At 64.5% G+C, this 9,515-nt stretch overlaps 1 protein-coding gene across 1 annotated transcript; it reads right to left on the bottom strand.

Moving 5' to 3' along the window:
- Nucleotides 1–296: 296 nt before the first annotated feature.
- On the bottom strand, nt 297–5,341 carry LOC120748039 (FERM domain-containing protein 5-like). Its single transcript, XM_040054115.2, has 3 exons — nt 5,192–5,341; nt 567–766; nt 297–321 (listed from the first exon to the last, which is right to left on the bottom strand). Exons 1-3 carry the CDS (start codon nt 5,291–5,293, stop codon nt 297–299), a joined length of 327 nt encoding a protein of 108 aa, XP_039910049.2. The 5' UTR covers nt 5,294–5,341.
- Between the last annotated feature and the right edge of the window lie 4,174 nt (nt 5,342–9,515).

Genomic DNA, 9,515 nt, shown 5'->3' with positions numbered 1-9,515 from the left:
GTGGGAGGTGTCCCTGCCCTGGCAGGGGGGGCTCCGGCTGGGATCTAAGGTCCCTCCCAACCCACACCTCTGCAGGATTCTGTGAGCCACACATCCTGGAGAGGAGCCCAGCCCTGCAGGAGGAGTTTGCACAGGCTGAGGGCATCTCCAGCAGGGCCCTGCCCAGCTCCTCAGCTGGAACCTCAGCCAGGCCCCTGCTCCCCACACCGTCCTCGCCCACCCCGCACACGGCTGCCAGGAGGAGCCCGCTGTGAGCTTTCCATGACCAAACGGATGTGCCAGGTCAGAGAGGGATCTCAGGAGCTTTTGGTGCCCCTGGTCCTGTGCGGGGCAGACCAAGGCCTGGCGTGAGTCCTGGCACTGCCATCGACGTCATCCCCGTGCCCACCATCCCTCCGGGCTCCCGACTCACAAATTAAAAATAAATGAGCTGCTCACGGCACTCGCAGCATTCCCCAGACGCCTCAAAAAAAAGCCTCCTGCTGCACGTTCCCTGGTTCTGACGTGACAGGAGGAGCAGATCCCTTTCTCCCGGTGCCGCGGCGCGCGTCCCTCTCCGACGGCACCTCCCGCGCGTGAGCACGAGCGTGCGGACACCGACACCTGCGTCTGAGTCCGTGTTCGCCTTCAGCATCTTCCGCGGGAAGGTGACAAGCAAAGCGCTTCTGTCAGGAAATTGGCTGCTGAGAGGGGAATAGCCGGCGGGTTCACAGCAGGTGACGTTGTAAAACAGGTACGAAAAGTGAGCAGAAAGCAGACGTTTCGGCTGGCGGAGAAAGAACAGCAACAGAAACATTTTCCAGCGGTTTGCGGAACAACTTGGGGTTTTGCTCCCACTGAAATGTGAGTCAATATCGACCCCCATTTTCAGCGCACGTTTAGTGGATGCTTTCCTCAGGTGCCTCCTGCATCTTTTGGACGTAAATTTAAGAGGAAAGGAGATGAAATGCCGCTTTGACTGCTGTTTTCCCTTCAAACTCACTGTGCGTTTCAGGCGGTTCCCTCCCGAGCCTACAAAACCGAGCGTATGCAAATGCTGGAGCCGGGGGCGAAGGAGCTGCCCCGCCAGCACAACTCACAGACACAGCTGAGCCACAGCGACGGGCTTCTGCTGCAAACACTTCCAAGGCGATGAATAAAAACATGACTTTGAAGAGCCAACAGCAGAGCTGTGGCGACGCTTTCAGCCTCCCTGGGACCCTGGGGATCCGGTCTGGGGCTGCTCGAGAGGGGCTCTGGAGGACCAGGAGAGCGGGGGATGCTCGGAGCGCCCGGCCCGAGGTGCTGACTCCCGGCAGGGACCTTCAGCCTGGGACCCTCAGCCTGGTGACCCTCAGCTTGGGACCCTCAGCCTGGTGACCCTCAGCCCAGGATCCTCACCCCGGGAATCCTCAGCCCGGGATCCTCAGCCGGGAATCCTCAGCCAGGGATCCTCAGCCAGGGACCCTCACCCCGGGAATCCTCACCCCGGGACCCCCAGCCCGGGCCCCACATCCCACCACACGCCGCATTTCTGCCGGTGGCTTTGGCCCCGGTCCCCGTCCCCAGCTGAGCAGGGAAGGGAGGGCTCTGGGACAGACGGACAGACAGACAGACGGACAGACAGACGGACAGACGGACAGCCAGCACCGGCCCGGCACAGAGCCCTCCTGGTCCGTGGCTCTGTCCCCCCAGAGCATCACCCGTGCTCGGGGCTGGGAGCGGAGCCGCCCCTGCGGAAGCAGCGGTCTCCTAACCTACTTCCCGGGAAAAGCAATTGGGAACTCTCGGCAGATAAAGAGATAATGAACAAATAACCTTCACTGCCACAGAGCCCCGGCTCCCCTGCGTGCTGCTGCCTGATACGAGCGATCCCGCCCGGGCTCCAGGCGGGAAGCGGGGGGTTTGTCCCGGAGCGCGGCCAGGAGCTCGCTTCCGTTTCTTCCCAGTCTGAGGCAAGAAAGTTCTTACATCCTGCATCTAAGAAACCACATATTTATTTTCTCACTTCTCCGCGTTCCTGCCCTTCTGCTGGGATTCGAAACAAAACGCCGCTGTCTTTTCAGGAAAATGCTTGATGCACCCAGCAACGGCAAATCATTAATTATTTCGAGCCTTTTTATGCCGCCACTGACACCACAGCGAAGAATTTAAAACATTTCCTCGGACAAGCAGCTCACTCAGAGCAAACCGCAGCCTTGTGGGTGTTTGAGAGCTCTTTTCGTCCCGGCCGCGCTGCCAGCAGCCCGCGCCACGTCCCCGCTGGAGCCCGAGGGGTGAAACCTCAGCTAAACCCGCACCCTGAGCAGCCCCTCAGCGCCGGGATGAGCAGAGGGCCCTGGGGAAGGGCTCTGTCAGCTCGGGGACGCATCCCGGGGCGGTGACACCCGTGGGCAGGGCCCCACGCCCGCGGGCTGCAGCCAGCCCCTGCGGAGGGATGGGGCAGGGGCAGGGGGGGCACAGCTGCCCTCTCACACCCGGCGGACCCCACACACACAAACCACCGCCTTTACTGCCCCGAGAGGCGCCTCCGCGGCCGTGACGCTGCCCAGCATCAGCTTCTCCCAGCCAGAAGAGCCTCGTGTTCAGGCAGCTGCCGCCAGCCCCCGTCCTGGCGGGGCCGAGGGCCCAGCCCTGCTCGCTGGCACACACACGCACACCCACGCAGACAGACGCCGGGACAACATCCCCCCCCAAAACCAGCAAATACTGGAATTCACAAAAAAAAACCCACAACAAAAGGTTCATGGAGGTGCCAGCCCCGCTGCCCCGACCCGCTGCACCCTGTGCCCGTGGCACTTGTGTCCCCACAGCAGCGCTGCGGCCCCCGTGATGAGTCCTCCAGGCCTGGACGGGCTGCCCAGGAGTGAGAATTCGGGAGGAAAAGAGGAAGGATTGATGCCAGCTCAGACAATGAACTGCTCGCTCAACACGGGGATATGAACAAAGCAAACCTCGGAAGATCAAATGAAAAGGGCTTTATTTAGAAGCAGAACGCTCAGGTATTATCTGGCAGCACCAAACCCCTACTCACACACCTTCACCAAGCACAGCCAGAGGTTAATTTTATAACAGATTTAACCAGTGCCATCATCTGAAATGTAAATAAACCTCCTTCAAAACCAGCTCTGCCTCCAGCGCTGCCTCCTCCTCGCCGGCAGTGAAGCCAGGTGACCCCGGCAGACAGGCCACGCTCCAGGGAGGGCACGGAGCCCATCCTCAGCCCCGCCGCCAGGGACGACGCACGGGCACAGCAGCAGAGCCACGGGCACAAAGTTCCAGGCACGGCCCCGCTCCTGACGGACCCACAGCGCTTCGGCCGGGTTCTCCGGATTTCAGCAAAAATAGAGAGACATAAATCACGCCCCAGAGGCGCAGAACCAGCCCGGCTGAGGAGACAGCGTGCATCTCGGCGAGATGCGAAATCTCCGCGCCCGTGAGGGAATGACCTTCAAAACTCATTCAGCGCTCGCAGCCTGCGCCGTGACGGTTCCCTCACTTGCGAGACATCACACATTCCTGCTATGTTCTCCCTAATTTCGCACGGGCTATAAATACTTGGCTTGTAAGGCAGCATGAAAGCAAGCGGGAGCAAACGTTTCAGTGGGGTAACCTTGCTCGTCAGGGCAGCAGGAGCAAATTCTTCATCCCTCGGGCCGTGCATGCTAAACGCCAGCCATCCCTGTTTACTATGCTGCACATAAAATATCAGCCGGAATATGGGAACAAGTAGTATTTTCTCTTTAAAAAAAAACCTGACATGCAGAATGACGACACCTCGTCAAATTGTCTTAAGGGCAGAAAATCCAGATTTTTCTGAACCGCTCTGCCCACACTTTCTCCCCCGAACTACGGTTTCCCATTTCATTAGTATTAAAAACAACCTCCGAGAGACGAATTAGTTTGGCTTATGCAAAACAAACCGGGCTGCTGTTGGAGCCGTTTACTGGGTCACACTTTACAACCCCGGTGGGGGAGGTGAGGTTACCACCATTCCTCGGCGGTATTTGCACAAACCACCCCATTTATCGATTTTAGCCCGTTTAAGCCGAGATGACGGTGCCTCCCACAGCCTGCAGCACCCTCGGCAACCGTCCCTTGGCATCAGCGCCAGGAGCAGCTTCGTGCCTGCAAGCGGGAGGATGTTCACCCCTCCTCGGCATCGCGGGGCAGGGAGAATCCGGGCGCTGGGAGACGTTGCTATTGACGTGTTGAGTCACCTTTACTCAAAACTCTGCCCCGAATTTTCCATCGCCCACGGGCTGGCCCCAGCCCAGCCGCCTCCAGCAGCAATCCCCGCGCGTGCGGCTCCGCGCAGGTTTCGCTGAGCTCCCTTGCGAGGGTGATGCTGACCGCAGAAATGAAGCGCGGGAGCGGCCGGAGCCGCGGACGCCTCTCTCGGCCCCCGGTCGCACGGTCCCGGGGTCCCGGACTCGCTCCAGCGGAGCCCGGGAGCGCGTTTCGCTAGTTTCCAGCAATACGACACATCCCACGACATCTGCGCGCTGAGCGTTGCCCCTCGCAGCCCTGGCAGCTCAGAGACAGCGGCTGAGGGGCGACGGTCCCGACCGCGGCTCCCGGTGCCGGTGCCGGTGCCTCCCGATGCGCGCCCGTCCCCGGCGCTCCGGACGATTACAAAACCCGAGCGCTCAGCGCGGCGAGCCGGGCGCTAACGGGGGAGGCAGAGCGGGCACCCGGCTGCGGCGGGGCCGGGAGCGTCCGTCCGTCCGTCCGTCCGTCCGTCCCTGCCCTGCGGCATCGCAGCCCCGCGGCTCCCCGCGCGTCCCTGCCCCGCTGCGCCCCCCGCACCCCGCTCCGCGCCCACGTCCTCCCCGCGCTGCGCGCAGCCCCCGCGCCCGGCGCCGAGCGGCTCCGGGGGCGCGGCCGCGGCTCCCCCGGCCCCGGGCCGCCCCCGCCCCGCTCCGGCCTCGGCCGCGCTCCGGGTACCGCGGGCATCGCCGCGCCGGGGGCGGGCGGGCGGCTCTCCGCGCGGTCCCCGCACCCCTCCGCGGCTGGGGGGGGGTCGCAGGCGGCGGGGCTCGGCCCCGGGGCTCTCCCCCGATCACCGCCCGGAGCCGGGGGGCGGCGGGAGGGGGCGCGGGGGGGCCGCCTTTGTCGGCGGCGCGGGGCAGCAGCGGCCGCCCCCGCCGCTCCGCTCCGCTCCTTTTGTCTGCCGGGGCCGGGCGGCGGCGCGGCGGCCGCGGATGCTGACCTGGATGGTGCAGGTGTACTCGCTGTCGTCCAGCAGCCGCACGGTGCAGTTGTACTCGCGGTCCAGGTTCCTGCTGCTGCCACTCATCCACCTGCTCAGCATCTTCCCGGGGCGCGGGGCGGCGGGCGCTGCCGGCGGAGCCCGGGCTCACATCCCGCTGCCGGCGGTGCGGGGCGGTGCGGGGCGGTGCGGGGCGGTGCGGGGCGGGGCTGTGGGCTCGCCCCCCGCCCTGCTCGGCCCGGCCCTGCCCCCGCTGCGGGCGGAGCGGAGCGGCGCCGTTGCCGGTGCCGGTGCCGTTGCCGGTGCCGGTGCCGGTGCCGGTGCCGGTGCCGGTGCCGGTGCCGGTGCCGGTGCCGGTGCCCTGCCCGGGCCGCGGCGCTCGGCGGGCGGGGAGAGGCCGGGCCCGGGGGTCGCCCGGCGCCGGCTGCGGGTCCAATCTCGGCGCGGCGGCCGTGACGGGCTCCGCAGCAAACCAATGCGGCACGGGCGGCACGGCCCCGCCGCCTCCGCCGGGAGCCCCGCGCCGGAGGGAACCGGGCGGGGAGCGGGGGAGGCACCGGGCACCGGGCACCCCGCGCTGCGGGGCTCCAAGGCAGCCTGGCGCCCACCGGCGGGGTCAGGGCAGGGCAGGGCAGGGGGCGGCCCCAGTTTGAGCACGGCGGTGGCACCGAGCGTTGGTGACACGCGGCAGGGGGTACCACAACCCAGCCCCCGACCCCGTGTCCCCAAGGACGGCGGGCGAGCGGCGAGACCCAGCTGGCACACGGCCCCTGCCGAAGCACCAGCCTGCGCCCGGCTCTCCTGTCAGAGCCCAGTTCCATCATTAGGCTGGGATCCCCACGGAGGGTTGGCAGCTGCTCTGCTCCTTCCAGCAGAGCCAGCCAAAGTGCCAACGCGGCTCCCGGGACGTGAGCTTGTCCCTTTAGTGTTCATTTGTCATGGAAGGAAACCTTTACATCTTTACGTGTCATGGAAGGAAACCTTTACATCTCTGGCTTTTGGACGAAATGGACTCCAGGAGCCATCGGAGCTGACGGGACGTGGCCGGTGCCGCTCCGGGGCGGTGAAATACCCGGTGGCAGCATCGGCAGCGCCCAGGGAGGGTGGGACCCCAGCCAGCAGGGCTGCAGCCAGCCTCCAGCGCCGGCCATTCCCAGCCTGGGTGTCTCACCCCCCGCGGCCAACCCCAAGACCCCACTCAGAGGTTCAGCAGTGCCCCCCACACCTCCCTGGCCCCACGCACACTGACAGAAACCCAAACCAAACAGGGCACAGGGAGGACCCGAGTCAAGCTGTCCCCAGCCCACCCCACTGCCCCACAGGCCCTGTTCCCACTGCACCCTCCTGCCTCAGCTCCTCCTCCTCTGGAGCCTCCCCTGTGTCCCCTCGGCTGCTTTCCCTGCGGTGCAGCTCCATCCTCTCCCCAGGAGCAGCAGCCTCCGTGGACCGCAGCTGTCCGGCCTCTCCCCAGCTCTGTCTGCTCCAGCTTTGCCCATTCCCTGCCCTTCCAGCCAGAAAGGTGCTTTACAGAGAGGTGTTCCTCACCTTCCTCACCCTCCTCACCCTCCTCACCCTCCTCACCCTCCTCACCCTCCTCACCCTCCTCTTCCTCACCTTCCCCGCCGGCCCCTCCTGGCTGCAGGGCAGTGCCTGTCCCTGCACGCCTCCAGCTCCCGCAGCAAGGACAGCTGCTCTCCGGCCAGGGCCTCTGCAGGCTCCCCCCTGCCTGAGCCGCCGTTCCTGCTGTGGGGAGCCGACACCCGGTGTGTGGGGCTGGGATCCTCCAGGGGCTGGGATCCTCCAGGGGCTGGGATCCTCCAGGGGCTGGGATCCTCCAGGGCTTGGGATCCCCCAGGGCTTGGGATCCTCCAGGGGCTGGGATCCTCCAGGGGCTGGGATCCTCCAGGGCTTGGGATCCTCCAGGGCTTGGGATCCTCCAGGGGCTGGGATCCTCCAGGGGCTGGGATCCTCCAGGGCTTGGGATCCTCCAGGGGTTGGGATCCTCCAGGGGTTGGGATCCTCCAGGGGTTGGGATCCTCCAGGGGCTGGGATCCTCCAGGGGTTGGGATCCTCCAGGGCTTGGGATCTTTCAGGGGTTGGGATCCTCCAGGGATTGGGATCTTTCAGGGGTTGGGATCCTTCAGGGCTTGGGATCTTTCAGGGGTTGGGATCCTCCAGGGGTTGGGATCCTCCAGGGGTTGGGATCCTCCAGGGATTGGGATCCTCCAGGGGTTGGGATCTTTCAGGGGTTGGGATCTTTCAGGGGTTGGGATCCTCCAGGGGTTGGGATCCTCCAGGGGCTGGGATCCTCCAGGGGCTGGGATCCTCCAGGACCCTGCAGTTCAGGGGTTACCTCGTGATGGGGGATGAGAGGTGAGCCTCTCCCAGCCTGTTGCCCCATGCCAGCCGGGCTGGCTGTGCGAGGGCTCCCTGCCAGGCCGGGCACCCCTCGTGCCCACGGAGGGACCACCGAGGACAGGGTTTGGTTACCCCGGTGTCCAAGAGGCCGCTAATCCGAACGTCCGCTCCCCGCAGAGGGCGGCGGGCACACGACGCCGCGGGCGCGCTGCGGGCGCGCTGCGGCGCTGGGAACGCCCTGGGAAGGACATTGTCCTGCAGGAGAGCTGTCAGCAGAGCCGGGGCTCGGCCGGGTGGGGTGTGCCGGGAGGCCGCAGCGCCCGGGCTCGGGCCGTGCCCGCCGCGTTGTCAGGGCCGTGACGCCGAGCCCGCGGCAACAACGGCGCTTTTCAGAGCCGCGGCCGCGCTCCCGAACCATCTGGGCACCCGGACAAAGATGCTTGTATTCACCAAAGGAGCTGCTACTTTGTCATGGATCCCGCTCTGCATAAATTGTTCGTCGGCCTCCCAGCTCCCGCTCTGAAGCAGCCGAGCTGCCGCTGGAGAACGGGAAGCGGGGCGCAGGCAGGTGCCGCTCCCAGCGCCAGCAGCCGCGGCTGAGCCCGCCGAGCGCTCCAACGAGCGGCGCATCCCCGGCGGCCCGGCCGTGCCCGGCCTCTGCCCGCCCCACGGCGCCGCTGCAACTTTGCTCCTCCACCCAGGGAACGCTTTTGTTGAGGTTCCAGTTTTCTGCTTCTATTTTTTTTTTTTTTTTTTTTTCCCCTAAAGCCGCCCGCTGAGGCAGCACAGGAGCCCCTGGGCTGAGCTCAGCCCCCTCTGCTGCCTCTGACGTGTCCTCGAAACAGGGAACGGCGCCGGGGCCCGACAGCTCCACGTTCTGCTCTCAAAATACCCGACGCGGCTTCCAGAGAGCGTATCAAAGGCAGCCAGATGCCTTTATAAAAGTACTCTCTGTTTGCAGCTTTGATCGACAAGAATGCACTTTGCATGAGTAACGTCTTTTTCCTTCCCTTTTAATAATTTATACTGTAAATCCTACAAATTTTCCCCGATTTGGATTCCCTGTCACTTGCAGTTTTGAGCTAGAAAATTCAAAATGCGGCTTTCCAAATGCAAAGTGAATTCTTTAGCTGTGTTTGTTTTCCAGGAGGTTCAATTTCAGCACTGGCTGTCCTTGGATCCCTTGAAATGTCCCAGCTCCTGGACAGGGCTTGGAGCACCCTGGGATAGTGGAAGGTGTCCCCGCCCATGGCAGGGGGTGGGATGAGATTTAAGGTCCCTCCCTACCCCAACCACGCCAGGATTCTGTGATTCTACGATTTTAACAGAAAATATCATTCATTATCTGTTCTGTACCTAATCCATGTGTTTATCATCCATTCCGTCCTGTCACCTGGAGCTTTGGGAGCCAGGCAGGTCCCGTGAGGTGTGGAGAAGCTCACATTGCCCAGGTGAGGCTGGGGCAGGGCCGGGCGCTGAGGGCCTGGCTGGAGGCCCTGGCCAGCAGCACGGGGGTAAAGGACGGCTGTTCACCTTTAAACGGTGCAGATGTGGTGAGCAATGCCCCTTGCGCCGGAATGGCCAAAGCTCGGCGCCCTGCTCTCGGGGCACTCCCTGTCTGAGCGCAGCCTGCTGTGCCTGGACACATCCACATTTCCCGGAGCCGGGAGCGGGGCTGCCAGCCCTGCTCTGCCCTTCAGCAGGTGCCCGCATCTGCGGTTACATAAACCCACTGCCCTGAGCCCTGAGCCGACACCAGCCAGCGCTGGCCGAGGTGTCACCGTGGGGCGCAGCTCTCAGCGCCTGTCCGCAATTCAAGTGGCCAGCAGCGCTGTCAGCATTCCCAGCAGCCTGCCAGCGCAGCTGGATTCATCCCTGGGCAGCTCTCCAGGCTGCCTGACCCATCATTCACCACCTCAGCTTCGCTCTCGGCTTCCCGTGCGCTGAGAATCCACAGGAACAAAGC

Source organism: Hirundo rustica, unplaced genomic scaffold (genome assembly GCF_015227805.2).
Source record: "Hirundo rustica isolate bHirRus1 unplaced genomic scaffold, bHirRus1.pri.v3 scaffold_454_arrow_ctg1, whole genome shotgun sequence".
NCBI lineage: Eukaryota > Metazoa > Chordata > Aves > Passeriformes > Hirundinidae > Hirundo > Hirundo rustica.
The sequence above is the reverse complement of the archived record's forward strand: the minus strand, read 5'-3'. Positions and strand labels throughout refer to the sequence as shown.

Excerpts from the sequence above, each read along its gene's own strand:
- LOC120748039 (XM_040054115.2), bottom strand. The coding sequence starts at position 5,293 with ATGCTGAGCAGGTGGATGAGTGGCAGCAGCAGGAACCTGGACCGCGAG. Across the intron at positions 767-5,191 it reads AGTACACCTGCACCATCCAG|CCGAAACGTCTGCTTTCTGC; the intron begins GTCAGCATCCGC and ends TTTCTCCGCCAG. Across the intron at positions 322-566 it reads CTCGTGCTCACGCGCGGGAG|GACCAGGGGCACCAAAAGCT; the intron begins GTGCCGTCGGAG and ends TGCCCCGCACAG.